The sequence below is a fragment of the Daucus carota genome, chromosome 1, assembly GCF_001625215.2.
Source record: "Daucus carota subsp. sativus chromosome 1, DH1 v3.0, whole genome shotgun sequence".
In the NCBI taxonomy this organism is placed as follows: Eukaryota; Viridiplantae; Streptophyta; class Magnoliopsida; order Apiales; family Apiaceae; genus Daucus; species Daucus carota.
The window spans coordinates 43380051-43402889 of NC_030381.2; the positions used below are offsets into that span (position 1 = coordinate 43380051).

At 34.6% G+C, this 22839-nt stretch overlaps 4 protein-coding genes across 6 annotated transcripts; all 4 read left to right on the forward strand.

Moving 5' to 3' along the window:
- Positions 1–618: 618 nt before the first annotated feature.
- Positions 619–4745, forward strand: LOC108194433 (phosphoglycerate mutase-like protein AT74H). The gene is made up of 2 exons (XM_017361380.2): positions 619–1214; positions 3832–4745. The coding sequence occupies exons 1-2, from the start codon at positions 764–766 to the stop codon at positions 4434–4436; spliced, it is 1056 nt and encodes a 351-aa protein (XP_017216869.1). The 5' UTR covers positions 619–763; the 3' UTR covers positions 4437–4745.
- Positions 4746–5844: 1099 nt separating this feature from the next.
- On the forward strand, positions 5845–9311 carry LOC108207904 (uncharacterized). Its single transcript, XM_017378336.2, has 3 exons — positions 5845–6474; positions 7686–7709; positions 8839–9311. The coding sequence occupies exons 1-3, from the start codon at positions 6273–6275 to the stop codon at positions 9138–9140; spliced, it is 528 nt and encodes a 175-aa protein (XP_017233825.1). The 5' UTR covers positions 5845–6272; the 3' UTR covers positions 9141–9311.
- A 3581-nt stretch (positions 9312–12892) lies between these two features.
- LOC108212597 (kinesin-like protein KIN-1) lies at positions 12893–19166 on the forward strand. 2 transcript variants are annotated; one of them, XR_010287865.1, is made up of 18 exons: positions 12893–13047; positions 13145–13293; positions 13995–14097; positions 14250–14293; positions 14882–14911; positions 14987–15109; positions 15255–15280; positions 15412–15493; positions 15909–15950; positions 16031–16064; positions 16343–16418; positions 16495–16711; positions 16788–16879; positions 17346–17463; positions 17540–17698; positions 17830–18053; positions 18150–18202; positions 19085–19166. XR_010287865.1 is itself a non-coding variant. In XM_064085249.1 (16 exons), exons 2-16 carry the CDS (start codon positions 13186–13188, stop codon positions 17989–17991), a joined length of 1416 nt encoding a protein of 471 aa, XP_063941319.1. In that variant the 5' UTR covers positions 12893–13047; positions 13145–13185; the 3' UTR covers positions 17992–18298. The 2 variants fall into 2 exon arrangements, 1 of the variants encoding a protein (XP_063941319.1); XM_064085249.1 differs by lacking the exon at positions 19085–19166 and having other exon boundaries at positions 17830–18298.
- Positions 18848–20998, forward strand: LOC108212605 (GDSL esterase/lipase At1g54790-like). Of its 2 annotated transcripts, none has more exons than XM_017384331.2 (5): positions 18848–19228; positions 19525–19725; positions 19854–20020; positions 20242–20512; positions 20601–20996. In XM_017384331.2, exons 1-5 carry the CDS (start codon positions 18991–18993, stop codon positions 20867–20869), a joined length of 1146 nt encoding a protein of 381 aa, XP_017239820.1. In that variant the 5' UTR covers positions 18848–18990; the 3' UTR covers positions 20870–20996. The 2 variants fall into 2 exon arrangements, with proteins under 2 accessions (XP_017239820.1, XP_063941329.1); XM_064085259.1 differs by having other exon boundaries at positions 19117–19228; positions 19512–19725; positions 20601–20998.
- Positions 20999–22839: the final 1841 nt, after the last annotated feature.

The window sequence follows — 22839 nt, forward strand, 5'->3', positions numbered from 1 at the left end:
TTCAATGAAATACTTGTAATTTCTTAAAGAATTACTTATATGTTTTGAATTAGATGGCAAAATTATTTTCGAGTTGGATTGTGATTGTTTATAGCAGTATAGACAAAACAACTGATTAATTAATTTTATAAAGTGTTTGAGGATATTATGGACATTTTTAATCAAAATACTAGTCCAAACTTATATATTCCATTCCGATTATAATTCTTTAATAAAATATTTATAAAACTAGACAGTATACAATTAACGACAATTCAGCTGTCGACTACGTACCGCCATTTCGCCAACTGACGTTACCTGCGCTTTCGTTAATAATTAGTTTTATATAATGTTTGATTTATTATGGACATTGTATTCATCAAAATACTATTATACCCTTGATATAATAACTTACTATATTATAAGAAATAAAAATATCTCCTGTCTAAAAATATTACACACTACTAAAAATAATTCAACATTATATACAACACTTTTTAATATATAATATACATACATAGATAACGAGTAAAAAGAATAATATAAACAAACAATCCCGTTTTGTGATAAAATAAAATAATTTAAATTTTAAATCCGATAAGCTAAAGACAGAAAAAAAATCACACATACACGCCCGTATGGCAAGAATATGGTAAAATCCAGAGGAAGCAAGAAGAAACATCCTTCTCATGAATCAACTCTTCCATGAAATCCCAACATCGATATACATATACCTCTATACGTATGTGTATATACACAGAGCGCGAGATTAAATAGCCAGAGAATGACAAATCACAACCAGAAATGCATGCCAAAACGTATAATACTCGTGCGCCACGGCGAGAGCCAAGGAAACCTCGACGGAAGAGCTTACACGAACACACCGGACTACAAGATTCCCCTAACAGAATTAGGTATTCATCAGTCTAAACTAGCCGGAGAGAAGATCCGACGTGTCATCTCCGACGACGATCGGCGGTTTAACTGGAAGGTGTACTTTTACGTGTCGCCGTATGAGAGGACTCGGGCGACGTTACGGGAGATCGGACGGTCGTTTAGTAAAGATAGTGTAATTGGGGCCAGAGAGGAGGTTAGGGTTAGAGAACAGGATTTTGGGAATTTTCAGGAGTCGGAGAGGATGAAGAGGATTAAAGAGACTAGGGAGAGGTATGGGAGGTTTTTCTATCGGTTTCCTGAAGGTGAATCGGCTGCTGATGTTTTCGATCGCGTTTCGAGTAAGATTTTTTATCCATTTCCATATATTTTGTGCACATTGTGTTTGCTTGTGCGTCGATTATGCTTGATGAGTAGAATAACTAAAGTATTGATATTTTAGGCTTCAGCAATTAATTTTTTTTTTTTTAAAAAGCATAGCATATATTGGAGAATTACAATTTATAGCATATTTGAGTTGCTATGCCCAAGTTATTACTGGTGGTGATGAGTATAAGACTCAGTTTTAACCCGATTAGCGAGTGGTGCCATGGAACCAAAAATTATTACAGAATATGGTTCAATTTCGTGACCATTCACTCTTAAACATGATCCAATTCACTAAATCCAGTGATCCACATTTCTTAATGAAAAAAATTAAGAACACTACAAATAGGCAATACTAAAGAGAAAGAGAACAGGAAATTTTGAGGCTAACAGGTGAGTTCAGAGACAACTCTTAAGATTTTAGAGAAGGGACCGTTTTAGCAACAAAAAGTAAAGAAGAAGAAACCAATTGTTATCGTGGTGTCACTGAGGTGACCACATGTTGTCCATTATATCAAAAATCAAATTGGCCGTTAACAGGGTCCTGGTATTGGCCGTCATATCTGATTCATGTTAGATGATATTTTACTCACCATTTACTCATGCCACATACTGGAATAACTTGTGTTCCATGTAACATTAATTATAAGACTATAAAGACTGAACTTGAAGGTTTACTTTTGTAAAGAATTAGTGGCGCTATTACTTCATGGGAATTGTGACCATTTGTGCTTTGGCTTGAGGCTGTCTCCATGTTTAACAAATCTGCATTAAAAACAAGAGCTTGGTGACGATTATGTGCTAAATCTCTATCAAGAATTTGGTAGAAGATATTCGTCTAGTTTCAATAATCTACTCTGCTGTATTGTTTTTTATTATATTAGGAGTGTAGAGAGAAAATTAAGAAATAATGCAAGAAAAACTTCAAAAAAAGAAATTTCAGAGGTGATTTGGTGAAATATTATAAAGAAAGCTACCAATAGTCCTTTTGTGTTTTATGGTTTTGATTAGGGGGTGGGGGGTGCGTGTAGCAGAAGAGTATTGAGCAAATGAAAGATGTAGATGTAATTAAACTGTTGTTGTGGGGAATGTAGTGATGCAACTAATTTGTGTCGGTTGATTTTAAAAAGTTATACATATTAAACTGAATTATATGAAGATAAAAGTAAAGGGGCTTAGAATGGAAAAGTACTTTATATGCGAGATGCTTTTATAATATAAATGGTTAAAACTTGAGCTATTGATATGCTCCCTATCTATGATGGGATAGGGACCGGAACCTGCAATTTCAGTGTTACCTTAAACTTATTATGATCCCTAAAGCTGAATTTATAGAGTGAATTCTGCTTTAATCCTTAAGAACTGCGTATACTCTTTCCTGCTCTTATAAGTACACAAATCTTTTTGTTGTTTTCTTCTAGGTTAGATATAAGAGCATATTGTAAAAAGCGAAGATCAGAACTTTTTTACATCCTCCTGGGTTCTTTGTTGCATAGTCTTATTTTTTTATTCATAGCCCGATCTTTTTAGTTTAGAGTTTTATATGCATTTTAATATACCATCCCAACCAACAAATTTCACAACAAACTGTGGCAAGAGAATAAAAAAATAATTCAAATTTCACTTATTAAAATATAATTAATTAATAAGATTATTAAGTATGATATGTTTTTGTAGTCAAGTTGAACATAAACTGTAGCAGTTCTTCCGCTTTTGATTCAGATCCAGTCAATCATTATATACCTTACAAAGAGGCAAGAAGGTGGTTCTGGAATCTGTGGGTACTTCGCTTTAATATTTTTCAGATAATAGAGAGCGGAGAGCTCTAGACATAAGTCCTCAAACAGTGTAAACTCTGCAATACTATTCAGGTTAATAATTTTTTCCTTAACCAAACCACCACAAGGATATCAGTAATGTCGCCCAATGAAAGTTTGCTGGTTTTCTATTTTGTTAATCTTTCTGGTGCAAACTGCACTGTGTAGTTCATTGTGGTTTATAGTTGGTTTTGTGACGGTGGCCAGTGGCCACTGTTCTTGGCAAGATTATATGTTTCACATTTTTAATTTCCGATGTAACTTGTGGCAAGTAGCCAGTTTACAATATTTCAACCGTCAGTCAGTCGGTTTAAACTTTAAAAGAGAAAATGATAGATGAACCTCATCATGCTGCATGAGATACTAAGTCTGCAGTGAGAATAAGGTGTAATGTCCCCTGTTATTAATTTTTTTCTAATTGTGTGTTACATTGAATGAAACCCCATGCTGCGTCTGCAGGTGACAGATGCCTCATCTTCTGTTTCCTCAATTTAAATTTGAACATGAGCCTCAAATGTGTGATATTTTAATTTTGAACAAGTCTAAAATGCACGAGATTTTCATCTCTACAATTAGGTGTGCTGAATATTTTTTTAAGATAGAAAATTCTGTTCTTCCATTTTTCTTAACATTTTTGTCATACTAGCTAATATGATTTAGACAATTCCACAAAAAGTCTGCATGACCTCTCCCATAAATTTGCGCATATAAATACGCATTAAAGAAACTCTGTACCTAGATATAAAGATGGAGCTAATATCTAATGTCTGTGCAGGTTTCCTTGAATCCTTGTGGAGAGATATAGACATGAACCGGCTTCACCATAACCCCTCTGATGATTTGAACCTTGTAATTGTATCGCATGGGCTAGCTTCACGAGTTTTTCTTATGAAGTGGTTTAAGTGGACAGTTGAGCAATTCGAGGACCTAAACAATCTAGGAAATGCTGAGTTTCGAGTGATGCAATTAGGACGCGGTGGAGATTACAGTCTTTCCATTCATCACAGCAAGGAAGAAATGGCTGGATGGGGACTTTCATCTGAAATGATAGCCGATCAACAATTCCGAGCTCAAGCTTGTAGGGGTTGTTGGAACGACAAATGTTCCTGGTACTACGATTCTTTTTTTGACAATCTAGTTAGGGAAACCGCAGGAGACCTTGGTGAGAACAAGGCAGAAATAAGATTAGAGGAAGTGCTAGAGTTTAGACCAGATGAGGAAGATCTTGAAGATGAGGAGGAACCTGGAGATGAGGAGGAACCTAGAGAAACCAAACCAAATGAGGAAATTCCTCAGACTCCCACTGCTGAGTCCATCCAAAACATCTGGAATCGTCTAAAACAATTTTCGTTATCTATGACAAAGAGAGAAAATCCGTGAAGAGAGGAGCTCGATCCTTCCTAACCTTCCCCACCCAAATTTGATAATGAAGGAGGGGACACTTGAAAAACTATGCGACAGCTTGGTCTTCGAAGATATGGCACTAGAAGCGGTAATTAGATAACAACAGAGGAAGAGTTATAAATCTTTGTGTAGGATATCAGACTTCATAGCATTGCAAGTAACTGTAATGAGTTAGCTTTATAGCTTTAGGTAACATATTCATTAATTGTACATGTAGGTGTTACTTGCTCACAAGTTTTTCCTTATCTGACAGAAGGTTTCAGGATTTTGGTTTTGTACTAGTCATTGTAATCTGTCATTTATAAATTATAGCGGAAAACACTGCAACATCATCAGACAATTAGGCACAGTTCCGACTACTGAATCTGTTGTTCGTGTAGAAATTGAGAAAGAACTGCAGGCTGTTGATTTGTGTCTAGTCTGTATACCATTCTCTTCTTCCAGGGATGTTATAGATGTTGTTGATATGAACTGACTGGTGTCCTGGTGACATTGCTACTACTGTAATGCTAGAAGCATTTTCCTTGTTTGCTGAAAAAATTATTATAAACAAATCATAGAAAATTTTGTTGTTTCTTTGAAGCAAGTTTGTCCAATGTGGCTTATAACATCTAAAATCGTTTATGATGCTGAATTAGCATCACTCACGTCCTTAGCTGAAGTGCATAGAATGTGATCAATAAAAATTATAGAAAATATGTGAAAAGTTTCAAAAATTTCAACACTTCAATGGAATATTGTTCTTGTCTAGTAATTTAGTAATCCGCGGGACATAAAATATATTTAGAATATTGTTCTTAAATAGTAATTTAGTCATCCATGAGATATATAATATATTTGAAAACTAAAAATGTTTTCAAATAATGAGTTGGTTGATTTTGATAGGATGTTGTCGGTCCCGACTATAAAAGAGTGCAAACAACCCAACTCAAAATATGCTATCAACGAGAACTAAAAACTGAGCTCATATCAAAATTCTCATTATCCAAAATTTGGACCGAGAATTTTCAAAATTTGGACTTTTTTATATGAATAAAATTCTTTGTCTGTGCCAGACAATTTTTTTTTACTATGTGTATGTATGTATCAAATTTTATATTAGTATTACTTGAATCGATCTTCAACCACTATTATAAAGATTGAAAGTTGAGTTTTTAATAATATATTAAGAACTCAAATTTTTTATGTAGCACCAAAGCCGTGAAATATGATGGGCATGATTATTATGAGTCCGTCGTTATCAAAGAAATAAGTATTAGCATATTCATAAAAACAAAAGAGAATACTATTTTTTGTATGCTGAAGGGCTGAAAACATAAAATTAACAGAATATCAAAATGTATTTTATTATGTGATCTATAACTAAAAGTATTTTATTGCTAGATTGCACATTATTTCCATAAACAACTTTATGTACGCATGTTTATCAAGAAAAACTGTAAAACAGAGACCGAGACTGCTTCTTCTTCACTCCGAATCTCTCTACAACTGCTACAATTTCCGTGAAAAATCTTAACATTCCACTCCATATATATCGTTTCTGTCACTTTTTTGGGATCTGGGTCACCTTTTTCATCCCCTGAATATATCGAACACTAATTGCAAATTTATCAAACACCTTTGATGTGATTTTTTCCAAATCTCCCAACTTTTCTATACTTAGCAATGTAGATTTTATTTCCACAAAAGGGTTCAGATATTTAGTTATGTAAAGAAATGCAGTTGTCTTAAAACTGGGGATTTTTCATATTTTGTACAAAATATGAACTGGGCTTTGATTTTCTTGAAAGATTGAGGTTTTATTGGGACTTAATGGCTCACCCATCTGCTAATAAGATGTTTTGTAGTCCTGGGATCTTTAGATTGATTTTGTTTTTGGTGGGTTTGTGTTTTGTTGGTTATACTATGAGACAACAATTGTTTAGGCATAACAGTGGTGATGCAAGTGTGGGATCTTCATGTCCTGTGTGTCATTGTGATTGCTCTGCAGAGACTACCCTTCCATTACCTTTAGGTGAGTCAAAATGTGGCTGCTTTATGAATGATATGTTTTTGTTGGTAAATGAAATGTATGTTGGTTTTCGGGATAGATGTTTTTTGTTTAAATAGACTGATCGTTGTTAGTCTCATTCGGATTTGTGTCGTATTGCAGTTGTGAAACTTTGAAATGCTGGTGTACTGACACTAGATTATGAGCACTGTTATATCGTTTAAAAATTAGTTGTCATCTACATCTAGGTGTGTTAATAACTAATAAGCTGAGACTGTGCTTTACCTTAGACGAGACTGTAATCTTTTAGCACGTAAGCCACAAAGCGGCTTTCATAGGAGTAGGAACCCAGTAGAGGATGTGAGATCTCTCTGGAGATTAGTATAAATTGAAAGCCTCTCAAGTCACAAGGTATAGTAGCAATCTTCTCCTGCACCACTAAGATAGGTAGATGATGATGAGGGAAAACATTTAGGAAATTTTGGTTAAATGCATTGACTGGTGAGCATTCTGGTTATATGCTGATTTTACACAGGAGAGAATGTTAAACTAAACTGCCCTGTTGCGGTTCGAAAACATCAATAATGGAATATACACAATATTATTATATTTTATATATAGTTATGGTACCATACTCTTTCTTTATGTATGCTGCATCTGCAGTCACTTCTCTTTATATATTAGCAACATGAGAGGATCAGTATTATCTGGTGTTTGACCAGTACAATGAATTTTACATCCACAGAGGTTTTACCCCTTCCCTTGTCAGCCAATCGTGGTCCATGATTTTCTCCTTTAAGGTGGCCGAAACTCAAAGGAAGTATGTAGTTTTTAACTGAAACGAGCTAAAATAAGCTCCGACTACTTGATAAGGTGGTTCCAACTAACAACCTGCTGCCCGTTATCAATTATTTATGTTTAGTATCGTTTTCTTTGGCAAATACAGTAATTTGTTGGTTTGTCGCTTACTCTTGGGTTTCTTGTTGACTTTTATTTTAGAATTAGACAAGGAACGAATAGAGGCTGTTATATGTGGGGAGGTTCTGCTTCATGTGTTCTTCATTTTGTTTCTTGTATGTGTGGTGACCGGTGGTGACTTTTTGTAGTTAACAAACTTCTGCTTAGATACATTTTGTTTATTTTTCAATGCTTGGATTAAAAACTTTTGATGGTTCTCAGTTCATATCATCAAACTCACATTTTTTAACTTAAAAGATGTCTCTCTGTTTTTTTAGGAATTTCCAGCGGCACATTAGAAGGTCAGTCAAATTCACCTTCCCATGTCTATTTTCTTTTCTGATTAGTAAGCATTATTATCGTTTTTATATCTAGTACTTTAATTTACAACAGAAGTGTTTGCAAACAGCAGATTTTTTACTTGATTAATAATGTGCAGTCACAAATAGAGTTATAAGACTTAGATTGGATCGTAATTGGTAATAAAAAAATAGGTTTTTATCCTAGAATAACCGAGTACAAATAAGAGTGCTTCGTATAATAATTAGGATTTGCGAGTATCACTCAGCATTTGGTAGATTCAAAAGCAATTTCCAGTATGCAAATACATCAATGTCCCGGAAAACTGAAAGTCAGATCATGTCATGAAGAACTTGTGGAACCTTCTTCAGTGCCAGACAAAATTAGAAAAACTTATGCAAGAATCATCCCTGGCTACGTTTTCCAGTCGGCATCTGGTCACCCTCTGCTCAGAAGGTGGTAACTGCAGTATTCCTTCCTGTTTAGTCGCACATAGAACTATGAACTATAAATAGGAGATTTGAAACAGTGTACTTATCGGTAACTGGTTTGCATTCCTTTACGAAATACAGAAGTTATCATTTAGTCAAGGATCAAATATTGTTTCCAGTCTGCTTTTTGAAATCTGTCGAAAATAACTGTTTGATCAAAGTCGGAATGTTTTCATCTTATATAATATACCAGTACATTAAAATGATTCCACAGGTTTGTTGGTTTTCAACCTTATTTTTCTTAAATACGGGAACTTTTGTGAATGCTGACTTGCCAATACTCCCTCCGTCCCTCTGATTTCTATACACTTTCCTTTTCGGTATGTCCCATTCAATTCTATACATTTCAAAACTTTCCCAAAATAGTAAAATTTTATATTATAAAAACCCCACCCACCCACTACTTTCATCTACTTTTCCAAATCTATCATTTAAATATTAATGGGTCCCACCACTTTACATACTTTCTTTTCTCTTTCTCATTACTTTACATTACTTTATACACTTTTCTTAATCTCCGTGTCCAGAAGAAGTGTATATATCCCAGTGGGACGGAGGGAGTATAAACTTTGGTTCATCCATTTTAAATGTGTTTATTTCTTTTCTGCCCTGTGTGTCATTGTGTTAACTTCATGAGCAGACTGTGGAAAAGACAACCCAGAGACAAATGAGGAAATGAAGAAGGATGTAATAACTTTGCTTACAGAGGAGATCAGCTTGCAGAAGACTGTAATTGATGATAACCTGGCACACACCAAGGCACTGATTATGGATGCAAGGAAATCTTCTTCGCACTATCAAAAAGAAGCAGAGAAGTGCAACACGGGAATGGAAACTTGTGAAGAAGCAAGGGAGAAGGCTGAAGCAGAACTTACAGAAGAGCGGAAGCTCTCTCTGTTATGGGAGAATCGAGCTCGTGAAAATGGATGGAGGGATAGATAAAGTGTTTAGTCGGTGAAATATACATATAAAATATCATAGATTACCAAGCCAATTTTTTTTTACATAAACATCAGTTCCATTGTATAGATTTATCTATTAGTGTTCTTCACTGTTTCTATTAGTCACGTCTTTCATAGTTTTAATAATCAATCTATAGTTTGAAGCTATTAATATTTGGAATGTGAATCGTAGTTTACATAGCATTCCTGTACTTGCGTTTTCAACCGAACTGACTTGATAATTGTTTTACCCTTTTCACTTGTCATTAACCATCTTCTTAGTCTTTCTCCTCTTTCGAGTGAAAAAATCATCTGCGTTGTCATTACTTTATTTTCTTTGGAGCTCTAGCTGGGGATGCAACATCACTGCTTTCTTGCTTCTTTCCACCATCTGCATTTGTATTAGCATGACAAACAGCCCTGCCATTGTTGATGCGATTACCTAATATCACCGGCTTGGTGGCCTGTGCTACAATTATCTGCAGGATGACTGTGAGAAGCTTGTGACATATTAGCATTCCCAAGCATCCTAGAGTAAAAGGCTTCAAGCCTACTGCAGGTAAACTGTTCCTGACGAAATCGGCAAATTTATGATAAACATCATGAAGATGGAGATAATTTCTGTTTTCATTTATGATTTGATGCAGTTCTTTAAAGGGACTATAAGACCAAAGGCTGAGAGATATCATATTGTCACACAAGAGAACTTAAACTTCTCTTGTGCAAGTAATAATTTTCAAGTAATGGTATGTTTTACTTGGGGGGGAACCTACACTTAGAAATATAAAGGTGGAGTGAAGTGAGAGGAAGCAATTGCTTGTGCTTTGCTCCTTGCTTTATGTTTGCTTAAAGACATATGTAATTACAAAAAGCTTTAAAGTGAAATTCTCCCCACAAAAGGGAATCCACCAAATAGGGCTGTTCACGAACCGAGCCGAGCCGAGTTTTGACCGAACCGAGCTTTAATTTTTTTTCTGACGAGTCGAGCCGAGCCGAGCTTTTTTATCGAACAAAAATTGTGTTCAAGCTCGGCTCGTTAACTAACAAGCCGAACACGAGCTTGTTCGCGAACAAATACAAGCCGAGCCGAGTCGAGTCGAGTCGAGCCGAGCTAGAAAAAAAATAAAGACAAACCGCTAGTTGACTCTTAAAATAGCTAACCAAATAATTTTAATTTTTTTGAAACTTTGTTTATATCACTAAAATGTATATATGTTAACATCCATACGGTTGGATCGGTAAGAAATATTTTTTAAAAAATTGAAACACTAATTTAGGATTAAACACTAGTTAGCGGTATTAGTTAACCTTCTACTTGACTGTTAAAATAGCAAACCATATAAAATTATTATTTTCCGAAATTTTGGTTACATCACTAAAATATATATATATAAATTATATGTTGAATTCTGAGTTCAATAACATATATAAATTATAAAAAAAACCCTAAAAATATTACATTTTTTCGAGCTTTAACGAGCCGAGCTCGAGCCGAGCGAGCTCGAGTCGAGCTCGAGCCGAGCTCGAGCCGAACATACTAAAAGCTCGGCTCGAGCTCGTTTACTTAACGAACAATTTTTTGTGTTCGAGCTCGAGCTCGTTAACTTAACGAGCCGAGCCGAACGAGCTCTTAACGAGCCGAACTCGAGCTTGTTCGCGAACAGCTCGGTTCGTTAAACAGCCCTACCACCAAACATACAAGATCAAACTCCACCTGTTGTGGTCTTCAGCTGGAATTGTTTCCATTTCAACAACTATCCCTTGGGTGAAGTCAATGCCATTATAGTGCCTTGCCTCTATTATACATTGTGGAAACAAGATAATTTTCTCTTTGCGAACAACAGGGTAATTTGTGAGGAAACATCAATGGAAGCAAAGTCATCGAATGTTGTATAATTAAAACCTTTTCCAGCTTCATAGTTTTTTCCGGCATAAGTGACCCTTTGTTAGGTAAAGGTAATACCGTGCATCGAAAATACATATGCGAGACCATTGGTTTTGTACCAGAGCATGATTACAACCTTGAAGAACTAATAAAACTGACTGCGATTCTTGACTAAGATTTGTGCTTTATTTGCAACATTCATGAAAACAGAAAAAAGTTTGCCCATCATAGTAACAAATAACATTCTCAGAATCAAGTTCAGATTTAAACTATATATGGTCATTTCCTATTTATTACCAAAAACTTAGGTAGCCAACTGTAAATAATCGGCCAAAACTCATTCCCGGCACTGCAGAACAATTTCAGGGAATGTCAAGTACGACCTGGTTACAATTTAGTCGGTCCAAGAAGTTTTCTACGGTCCAGGGAAATTCTAAAAGAAAATCATCTATTTGCCAAATTCCCAGAGGACACCTCCTCCATCCTCTGCAAGAGCAGTGAACAAATGTCAGCTCTGTATTATGGAAGTAGTGAAGCAGCAAATGCAATAAAAAATATGACAACCAACAAGAGTAGGAATTAACTAAGTAAACAATGATATATGTGACCAGAAACTTTTCTGCTTATATCTTGGTGTGCTTCTCTGCTCTGGCTATGAGAGTGTTTATACTATTAGGATATCTCTCTATCGATAAATAAATGTCTTAAATCTATCTCCGCCTTTTCTTTTCTATTAGAGAAACACTTTCAAGTTTGTAAACGAAGAATATATGAAAAAACCAACCCCCTTAGTCTATCATGTAGTTGTTGCATGCAATCAATTGCACATCTCGCGTGCAAGTAGATGCCTCACTAGAACGAATCAATGCAACACTTAAGTCAGTTACATTACATAGCTGCACTTGGTAAACCAAATCAGAGGAGATTGTCCTATTCACATATTCAATTAGACAATACGATACCAAAAGTTCATTCAAGCATTGTAACAAACACACGCTAAACATATGATCATATGAACAAATCCATAAGTACAAAGTGTAGATACCTTTCACTTTCTTGTTGATCCAAATTTCCGCAAGCATTCCAGCTCCAATACCACCAAGAATCCACGATCCATAAAACGCAATAGCTGAAGGAATCGATTTACGAGGAAGAAAATAACAATCCGGAATATGCCTAACCTTTTTCGGAAGCCTTTTCTTCACAGCAGACTCAAGACTCTGCTCATCAGCCACTGACTTACCAATGCTTTTCCACTCACTCCCCTTCAAAGTGCCCTTAACCTCTTCAGTTTCCATATCAAATTATTTCTTTAACACTCAGTTCTGTTCAAAGCAACAACAAATTATAACACTAACACGCATCATATACAACACAGAGCTGGTAGATAGATCATTGTAAATTTGTAATGCAAATCTAAAATACTCATTTTGCTACCATAACATTTATATCGATAAAAATGTACTCTACAAATGTAACCGAATTTGTGGCATAAACCCTAGATAAACCTCCTTAAATTTTCATAATCATGCTTATAAACAACATAATCACATGAAACTTCATGAAGAACAAATCTATTTCTTGTAACAACATATAAAATTAGAATCAGTTATTTGCCTTAATCACAAACCTGTTTCGTAAAGCCAAATTATTCCTCCCTTTCTATGACTACACTAACACACAATTGATTCGGGATTAACAGTTGTACAATTATATAGGGAATATCAAATAAAAAGTTACATAAATAAATAATAAATCAATAAAAAGTTAAATAGTCAAGTGAAATCAATTAAAATATATTATTATATTATATATTAAATAAGTTTAAATCGCAGACTACGAATAAACAAGCACTCTTTACTTCAAAAAAACAAGCACTCTAAAAAATTTAAAGGCGGCAAAATCAAACCTATATAAATACCGAATCAAAGTCTCTTAAATCACATTTTGCATTCAAATTTTATGAATTTACATAGAGAGAGAGAGAGAGAGTTGAAGCATTCCGGTCAAAATTTTCAGTCAGGTCCAAATTCATACTTACAACTAGTAATTTGTACTTGTTATTTTACTCGATTAGTATAATGTTGCATGATTTTTTCTTTGATTTTGCTTTCGTATAGGTTTGTAATCAGTTATCGAAGCTTCGGAGCTGGATTAATCGATGGCGAATGTCACGGTTTGTGCGAGATTTAGGCCTTTGAATTCTCGCGAAGCTGATTGCGATGATCTCTGCATTCGAGGCCTTGATGCTGAATCATTCATTTTTAAGGTCTGTTTTACAAACTTGTGTGTATGTGTGAAAGTTAAACCCTAGGTATTGCTAATACATTGAATTTTTGTTTTTACTTCTTCAATTTGATATACATTATGATTTATGAGCATTTGTACTGTGTGTTTGTGTGTGCGCTGGAGTGAAATACGTGAAGTAGTGAAGTGTTCGATTCTTAGCGATTGCAGTTTGCGTGTTTGACTGTTTGTAGTTTGTACTGTATACTGAATTATACATGCAGTGACATAAACAAACTTGTGCCGAATATGTAGACGAGAGTTTTAATCGGTTTACAGATTATAGCAGTTGTCGTGTTTAACTGATCGTTCTACGTGCTGATATATGCAAACTAACTAAATAAGTGTGTGATAACTAGCGTAATCGATTCTCAGCTGATAACAATTGGTGTAAATGAATGTTTGTGCATATATTAGTAGTTAATGCGAATATCATGTATATTCAGTTTCTTTATATCTGATTTGGATTTACGTTTAAGTTTCAAGTTGTGAATCAAGGCAATTGCTATATTATGCCAGTGTCCTTTAATTTTACATAGTTTTTAAACTTTATAAATTCTCTGTATGTGTATTGGATGTAACTCTGTAATATATATATACACGTAGATAGCAGTCAGCTTATGGTATGAAGTTTTTTTTTTTTAAGTATTTTCCAAAGTGATGTAGTACTTCCTTTGGTGGTAGGATGAGAAAGATGAGGAGTTAAAATTTAGCTTTGATAGAGTGTTCTATCCAGAATCAGAACAGGCTGAAGTGTTTGAATTTGTAGCTCTTCCCATTATTAAAGGTATTTACTATAACGATTATCTTTCGATTTGAAATACGGTAGGTGATACTGATTTAAAATAAAAGCATAAGCTTAATCTATAGCACCATTTTGTACATCTGTCTACTTTGTGTCATGCTGCACGGTTATCGCTTTTTCAATTTTTCATACAGATGTGTTTAATGCTGTGAATGGGACAATCATCACGTACGGGCAGGTATACATGTCTCAACCTCTGTGAAACCTTTGGTTTGGTTTATTAATCATATAATATATTGAGTTTCCCTGGAAAAGAATTGCAATTGTATACCAGATCAGAGCATGCTGCCTACTTTTTGTCTTTCTAAGCCTTAATAGCATGACAAATGTCATCTTTTGTTCTAAACCATGCTGCAAAGGGATTATAAATGTCAACATTGTTAATGTTTCGGAATTTGATTATTACGTCAGAAATTTAACTTCTTTAAATGCAATTATAGATGGCATAGTGATTGATCATTTTTCTTACTGAATTAATTAAGGTTTATAAAGACAAACATGTGTAACTTAAACAAGTTAACTATCAAGATTGGCAGTTCGGATGAAAAAGGAAACATCATAGACATGACAATGGAGCAAATGAATTAAGAAGCACAGGCTTATATTGGTTGACTTGACTATGAACTGTCTAGTAAAGAGCAATAATTTAGCAAAAATAGAAAAAGAGCACATATTAGCCCTTGATTTGTTACTTAATTATTATAAATTTAATCTGTCACATTTAGTCTCAGTATGTTAATTCGACACCTTTCTGTATCTGTAACAGACAGGAGCAGGGAAGACATATAGCATGGAGGTAAAATGTCAGCACCAGCAAAAGACCCTTCTAAAAATTTTATACTCAAATATGCTGAATCCAACTTCAATACAGGGGCCTGGCATTGTAAATTGTGATGAGCAGAACAAAGGATTAGTACCAAGAGTAATAGAAGAGCTTTTTGAGACAACTAGAGCATCTGATGGAGCATTCAATTACATCATTACATTGTCTATGGTATCTTGTTGGATGACTGTCATATCATGTTATGTAGCTGTTTATGTACTTTATACACTGAAACTTTACTTAAAAGCACTAGTTGCACCTTACAAAAAAAAAAAGCACTAGTTGCAGACTTTGAAATTCTACATGACTCTTTCAGGTAGAGATATACATGGAAAAGATAAGGTTTGTACAATCAAGCTATCAATATATCCAGAGGGCATTCACTCATTCAGTGCTGATTTATAGTTTTAAAGGGATAAGGCTGTAATAGTCTGTATCATTAAGTTACTGTTATAATCATAAATTCTTCTCAGGGACCTTTTTGATTTGTCAAAGGACAACATACAAATGAAGGAGCATAAAGTGCTCGGAATAATCTTGCATGGGGTGACAGAGGTGATATATACATTAATATATTAATTTATTTTGTTTTTTTGTGAATATTTTTGGTTGATCTTTATTCTTTCGTTTGTTATCATATATATGAAAGCACTCTTTTGATCTGATTTACTAACGGAAATCAAAACCTTCAACTGTGATAGTTGTTAAAATTGCACAAATGGTTTTGAGATTCCTTTGTGCAGTAAAGCCATTAGCCACCATAGGTGCCCGATTATGTCATCCCCTTATTAGGAACTGGCTCATCTGCATCTTCAAGTTTATGACCAGATGCTTCACGTTACTTGAAAATATATTGTCGATTGTTTATGTTATGTTCAATAATGGCTTTATGTTTGTATATAGTATCAAGTTTAAACCATCATTCGGTGATCTTTATTTCAATACCACCCACCATTATCTTTCTTTTCAGGTTACATTGGAGAACCTTGAAGAAGCATTGGCAAGCATATCAGTAAGACAATGTTTTATAAGTTCACACCGATCTAATTTTAGATAGTTCTTGCTCTTACATACACAGTTATAATTATGTAGAGCGGTGTATCTTCTAGAGCAGTTGGAGAGACCCGTATCCTTCTTATATACATTCCATATCTTTGTTTTTTTCCTTTAAATCTGCTTATACACTGCCAGACAGTCCTAAGCATTTGAAGTGCAGTGATAGTTTGTTGATAGTTTTCAATTTCTATTTCAACTTAGATTTGTATCAAGTCTTTGTTTTTTTCCCTTTAAATCTGCTTATACACTGCCAGACAGTCCTAAGACTTTGAAGAGCAGTGATAGTTTGTCGATAGTTTTCATTTTCTATTGCAACTTAGATTTGTATCAAGTCCTTAACATTGTTAGAAATGAATATGGCAAGCAGTAGAAGTCACTGTGTGTACATATTTACCGTGAAGCAGGAAGCTACCACGGATAAGAGGTATGCGTACTTTTCTTTAATACGTTTCAAGAATGACGCGATAAGCATAAGTTAAAGAATTTGGATATGTGGGCAGGATAAAATTCGGGAAGTTGATCCTTGTAGACCTTGCGGGATCTGAAAAGGTTGAGAAGACCGGAGCTGAAGGTAGAGTACTAGAAGAAGCCAAGAATATCAACAAATCGCTTTCAGCTCTTGGGAATGTAGTCAATGCAATGACTAGTCCACTAGGAAAAGGGAGTCACATACCTTATCGTGATTCTAAGCTTACTCGGATTTTGCAAGATGCTCTTGTGAGTTTTACCTTTATTTTGGTAAGCATTTAAATTATCATGATGAGGGAGAAGTAATAACTAATTTCATTTTTAGGGAGGAAACTGCCGCACTGCATTGCTGTGTTGTTGCTCACCTAGCCCAAGAAATATATCTGAGAGCTTGTCTACCCTTCGGTTTGGTGCAAGGTATGCTGGTCAGAGTCCTTTTTGAAGATCCTATCCAAGTATTTGTGGAATAAAGAATATCTTCCAAACATAACCCAGAATCTGAAAGTATTAACTATATTGAGACCAATGACACATATAGATCTAAAATCTAACATCAGTGCCATAGGAATTGCCGATGACTTTTCTGTATCGTTTTCTCCCGCCTCTATTTCTATGCCATTGATATATTTGAAACAGATAAATAAACATTAGACTATTTTCTTTCTTTTGTCAAATCAATATGTGAAACTTGTATGCATTTATTTAAGATAACCCAAGAGTTTTCAGAAGGCAACAATACCTGCCATAACACTGTTTTACATATGAAGTATGACCGGTTTCTAGAGTAGTTTAGCGTGGGTTGTCAGCTAGTAATTGTTAATAGAATATTCTGTTACAAGTAGTATTTCTGGTGTGAATGATCAAAAGTACTGCAATTTATCAGAGCAAGGCATATAAAGGCATTTCCACGTGTCAACCTTAAAGAGGATAAATCTATCAAGAAGCATGAAGAAGCTCATTCTCTTAGTAAAGACAATTCATATGAGAGAACTCTTCTTAAGGTTAGATACATATTTCTTTTGAGTTTTGGTTTATCTTTCAAAGCTGTCTCTAACCAAGACATCATCATTTTTACAGTTTAGAGAGAATCTAGATTTTGAAGATATGAAGTTTCTTGAAGAGGCATTTGTCCTGGCAGGAGTCAAAGAAATGGAGTTAGCTTATGAAGATGTTTTATTTAGAACAATATCCTCACTGCATGAAGCACTGGAAGAGGTTGTTACCACTGTTGGTCAGGTAACCAAACAAATGTGTATGCTTGAAATGACACCATTTAATACAGTGTCCCGTATGCATATCTTAACTAGATAGATACATGCTGTCTAACAATGATTCTTAAAAATTGGTGCCGGCTTTTCTTCTTACAGCTTAAGAGGGAAAATGATGAACTCAAGTCCAGTTTAGGAGCTGCTCACAAGGATATTGGCCGCATAGAAAGCTTTATGTTTTGGCCTCTTTCAATGCTGCTCAAAAGGAGATTGGTGGCAATCAAAGCTCTCTGCTCTGGAATCTGGATTGAGCATGTTTAGACCTTTTCTTGGTTATATTGTAGCATCAATGGATAAAAATGTTTATCCAACGATTATTCCAGGTCTGAACTACGTAGAGCTAACAAGCTTACACAACGTATATAGTAAGACAAGCATGCCACTTTATAATATCTTCTGCATACTTCATGAAGAAACAGGTGTGAATATGAAAGAAGTGGAAGCAGATATATGTATGCCTTCAGCCTGCCTGGTAACAACTTTTTTCTTTACCAGGGGTACATGACTTCGACTCTGCGTAATGCAGTAACATCTATAGCTTGTCATGCTCTTTTGTTTAGTTGAGACCGTCATGTTATATGATCTGTTTACCTGTCATAACAAATATATAGATCTGTGGGTTTTAGATTAAAAAGATGGTAGTAGTAAATTACTAACTAACGACATGAAAATGAAAAGGCGTGCAGGATGGGGAGTCCTGAATTTCTGCTTTAAGGGAAACAGAGTAAAATTACCAGAATTTATATTTACAAGTAGAAAGGTTGATGTTCAAACTGAAAAGCATCTAAACTTTTCTATACTTCGAAGCAAATATAGAATAGTTGAGGTTGGTCTTGTTTTTGCTTTTACATTCAATATCATTCATGTATTGTGGATCCAAATTTACATACAGAAAAGCTTTCATATTCCAGATCTATCCTCAGCTTCTCTCTATTGATTACGGGCAATTATAAATTTATAGGGAAGAGGCCCTACCTTGAATGCAATCACACCACATGTAAATAGTTGATTTAAACCAAACATACAACTTTTCGGTAATTTTGCGACTGAAAATGAAACTACACCAAATAATAAAGGCAATGAAAGTTAGTACTTACTGATAAAATCTTCCCGAGTCCTTGTCAATCATAACAGATTGCCATCAAGCCGCTCTAGATAATAACACAGAGGGACTTTATAGTATAACTTAAACAAAGGCCAGTAACCTTATAAGTATGAGATGAAAACAGTGCTGGTTGGTACACAACTGCATCATTAGTCATGCCTTCCAATGCTTTTTCCAGCAACCAAATTCTGCTATTTTTCTTGATCTCTTCGCCGTTTTGTTATTCAATTGACTTCAATTATCCTGCAGTTTTCAATTTTGGCGATTCGAATTCTGACACTGGGGGGCTTGTTGCTGGACTGGGAGGACACCTTGTTCCTCCTAATGGCCAAGCTTACTTCAAGAATCCATCAGGAAGGTCCTGCGATGGACGTCTCATTGTGGACTTCTTAAGTATGTTTCTGGTGGGCTTATAAGTTCTTTATTACTGGGATTATGAATTATAACTTTTGTATTGAAAACTGAAATTGATCTGTTTCCTCTGTTTTGTTTCCTGATTGTTCAATCCTCTGTTATAATGATGGCATATCAAGTTGTCACAGTTAAAACAGATTTCCATATGCATTAGATATTTCCATGTGTACATTTAGACATTAATTTTGAGTTTTAGGTACATATAAATATTACTAAGTAATATACTAATATTGGAGATTTGTTCAATCTCATATATTAACAGTAATGCTTTGCAGTGGACGCAATGGATTTGCCATTTCTAAATGCCTATTTAGATGCAGTAGGGGCACCGACATTCAAAAAAGGATGCAACTTTGCCGCTGCAGCATCTAAGATACTTCCAGCTACTTCAGCATCATTAAGTCCCTTTTCATTTGGCATTCAGGTGGCCCAGTTTCTTCGATTCAAAGATCGTGTTATCCAACTACAAGCTAAATGTAAGTAGTCACACCAGATATCAATAATCTAAAGTACATCAGTTTTTTTTCTCCGTAGAAATGAAGAAGATCAGTCATTATAATATTTTTTTTTCTGAACGATATCTTTGTTGTGTTACTTTCTGTAGCTAAAAAGTTGGATAAGTACATTCCCACTGCAGAATCTTTTGGAAAGGGGCTATACATGTTTGATATAGGTCAAAATGATCTTGCTGGTGCTTTCTACTCAAAATCATTGGACCAAGTTCTTGCATCGATTCCTACAATATTGTTGGAATTTGAAACTGGAATTAAGGTTGATTCAGTAACTTTGCAATATGAACCCATCTGTTACATAGTTTAAGTTTCAAGATATTTTTTCTCTGTGGTTTGAATATATGCTATGCATGAAGAAGGGCAGTCTGCTGTATGTTGTTTTCGGCATGTCTTTATAAAACTGTTATTTGCAAGAAAAATACAGATAATATTTACCAAGTTCCCTTTTATGTTTACACTTCTGTCAAATCATTTTCTCAGAAATTATATGATGAAGGAGCAAGAAACTTGTGGATCCATAACACAGGTCCTCTTGGGTGCTTACCGCAGAATATTGCCAAATTTGGGACAGATACCTCAAAGCTTGATGAGCTTGGATGTGTAAGCACACATAACCAAGCTTCAAAACTCTTGAACTTGCAGCTTCATGCACTCACCACAAAGCTAAAGGCTCAGTTGTCAGAGGCAAATATCACCTATGTCGACATTTACACAATAAAATCCAATCTCATTGGAAACTACTCAAGATATGGTCAGTATTACTTGGTACTCTTTTTAACTGCTAATTAGGCTTCTTCTGTAAAATTTAAAATTTGGATACTTTTACGTGATTTTTGCAGGATTTGAACAGCCCTTGGCTGCTTGCTGTGGCTACGGAGGATTGCCTTTGAACTACGACATCAGAGTTGCTTGTGGACAAACTAAAGTGATAAACGGAAGCACGATTACTGCAAATGCATGCAGTGATAGTACTGAGTATGTCAACTGGGACGGAATTCATTGCACTGAAGCTGCGAACCAGCATGTTTCATCACAAATACTCACTGGAAAATATTCCGATCCGCCATTTGCTGATAAGATGCCATTTCTCTTTAAGCTCAAGTTCTGAACCCAAGATATACTAATCATCATTCTTTGTATTTCTCATATGTTATTCCACAATGATATAGTAACTAACTAATGGAAGTAATGAAAATCATGTCATATTATGTCGATGAAAGAAATATTCTCATTTGATTTTATCTAGGGCCGTAAACGAGCCGAGCTGGTCATTAAGCCGACTCAGCTCAACTTGATAAAAATTTGACTCAGCTCGATTTGGCTCGTTAACGAGCTCGAGTTCAAACAACCAATAATGTTCGATAAACTAACGATCGAACTGAGTTTTTTGGTTGTTCGACTCGACTAGACTCGTTAAATACTTGATTTTGACTCGACTCGATTAGATAAAAAAATATGCATTAAAAAAAGAGAAAATTTAATTTTAGACTTTGGTTTTAGACTTTACTTTTAGACTTCTTATTTTCAATTTTGCGATCAAATTTTTAAATTTTAAATTATGTACTAAATAGACAAAGCTCATTGTTGAAATTTGAAAAAAATAGAAATTTTATTGACCAGATTAGTATCGACTCGGTTCGTCTCGACTCGGATGGTTCGTTAAAAACTCGACTCGATTTTTAACGAACTCGAGTTCAAACTGAAAAAAAAGTTCGATAAACTTATCAAGTTTAGGCTCGCCTCGATAAGAAAAACTCGACTCGAATTTGGATTCGCTCGGTTCATTTACGGTCCTAATTTTATCTGCTTTGGTTCTTAATCTTTTGATACTCCTACTTGTTAGTAAAGATAATTTTCAGTTGAGTATAACAAGATGGGAATTCAGAAAACCAGCGAGAACTCCATTAATTTACAAAATTTATCAAATTGTTTCTAAAACATATGTGTTGTGTAAATTAAAAATATATATATGTATCTAAAAAGTATCTAGGATAACTATTTAATTTATGTTATAAGAAATTCAGGACATTATTATCAGATTTTCACGCAGAAAACAAAAAGATACTTGCAATACTATTTTATATAATTAAAAACAAAAAATATTAAAAAAACATATTTACAGCTTAAATGTGACATACAGAGTATATTCCAAGTCTCACCCAACATTACAGTCCCGTGTAAATTTTAATGCAGAGAAAGATGCCTAAGTGATTGTCAAAATAAAAAAATGTAATAAAGAGAAAATTAATTCTAAAGTTTCTGAACTATAGACACTTTTTTTTTCTAAGTTCCTGAACTATAAATGTCAATTCATAAGTAATTCAACTCTTGATTTTTTCCTATCTGGGTCCTTACGTTAGATTTGGTTTGACGCCGTTAGTTCTTCTTAAGTTCATGAGAATCAAAGATAATTTTGAAGGTAATTCCGGTATCCAAATTTGAACCTTGAGTAATCAAATTGCTCGTTTTTCAATACCCTATCCATTTATACCATCAAAATTTAGTTTGGTAATTTCCGAATTTTGAGTTGAATATTAGTTTTCATTTTAATAACTTTTATTCGAATTATAATGATGTAGATTGATAGATCGTGTGATTATAAGCATGTTCATATAATTTTCGTAATTTTTAAAGTTCAAATTAGCCTCGTCGGAAAATTCGAGCTCAACGGATTTGAGCTTTTCCGACCAAGTTCGCCAAAAAAACTAACGACGTCAAACCAGATCTAACGGAAGGACTCAGGTAGGAAAAAATCAAAAGTTGAATTACTTATGAATTAACATTTATAGTTCAGGGACCTAGAAAAAAAATTGCCTATAGTTCAAGGACTTTATAATTAATTTTCCCTATAATAAATGTAATATATATTGTGCTCAATTTGAAATTCACCTGAGTTCAGGGTCGTTTAATGATACTATGATAGTATGATGAGATATCATATATCATATTGTCTAATGATTATTCACAGCAATATTCATCTAAGTTTAATAAATATAATTAAAGAATCAATCATCAATCATCAATATACTTATATAAAGGAGAATCGAGGGGTGTGTAGGTGACACCTCTCACATCGCT

Excerpts from the sequence above, each read along its gene's own strand:
- LOC108194433 (XM_017361380.2), top strand. The coding sequence starts at position 764 with ATGACAAATCACAACCAGAAATGCATGCCAAAACGTATAATACTCGTG. Across the intron at positions 1,215-3,831 it reads TGTTTTCGATCGCGTTTCGA|GTTTCCTTGAATCCTTGTGG; the intron begins GTAAGATTTTTT and ends ATGTCTGTGCAG.
- LOC108212605 (XM_017384331.2), top strand. The coding sequence starts at position 18,991 with ATGCCTTCCAATGCTTTTTCCAGCAACCAAATTCTGCTATTTTTCTTG. Across the intron at positions 19,229-19,524 it reads TCTCATTGTGGACTTCTTAA|TGGACGCAATGGATTTGCCA; the intron begins GTATGTTTCTGG and ends AATGCTTTGCAG. Across the intron at positions 19,726-19,853 it reads TATCCAACTACAAGCTAAAT|CTAAAAAGTTGGATAAGTAC; the intron begins GTAAGTAGTCAC and ends TACTTTCTGTAG.
- LOC108212597 (XM_064085249.1), top strand. The coding sequence starts at position 13,186 with ATGGCGAATGTCACGGTTTGTGCGAGATTTAGGCCTTTGAATTCTCGC. Across the intron at positions 14,912-14,986 it reads GGAAGACATATAGCATGGAG|GGGCCTGGCATTGTAAATTG; the intron begins GTAAAATGTCAG and ends ACTTCAATACAG. Across the intron at positions 17,464-17,539 it reads ATGAGAGAACTCTTCTTAAG|TTTAGAGAGAATCTAGATTT; the intron begins GTTAGATACATA and ends TCATTTTTACAG.
- LOC108207904 (XM_017378336.2), top strand. The coding sequence starts at position 6,273 with ATGGCTCACCCATCTGCTAATAAGATGTTTTGTAGTCCTGGGATCTTT. Across the intron at positions 6,475-7,685 it reads TACCCTTCCATTACCTTTAG|GAATTTCCAGCGGCACATTA; the intron begins GTGAGTCAAAAT and ends CTGTTTTTTTAG. Across the intron at positions 7,710-8,838 it reads TTCCAGCGGCACATTAGAAG|ACTGTGGAAAAGACAACCCA; the intron begins GTCAGTCAAATT and ends CTTCATGAGCAG.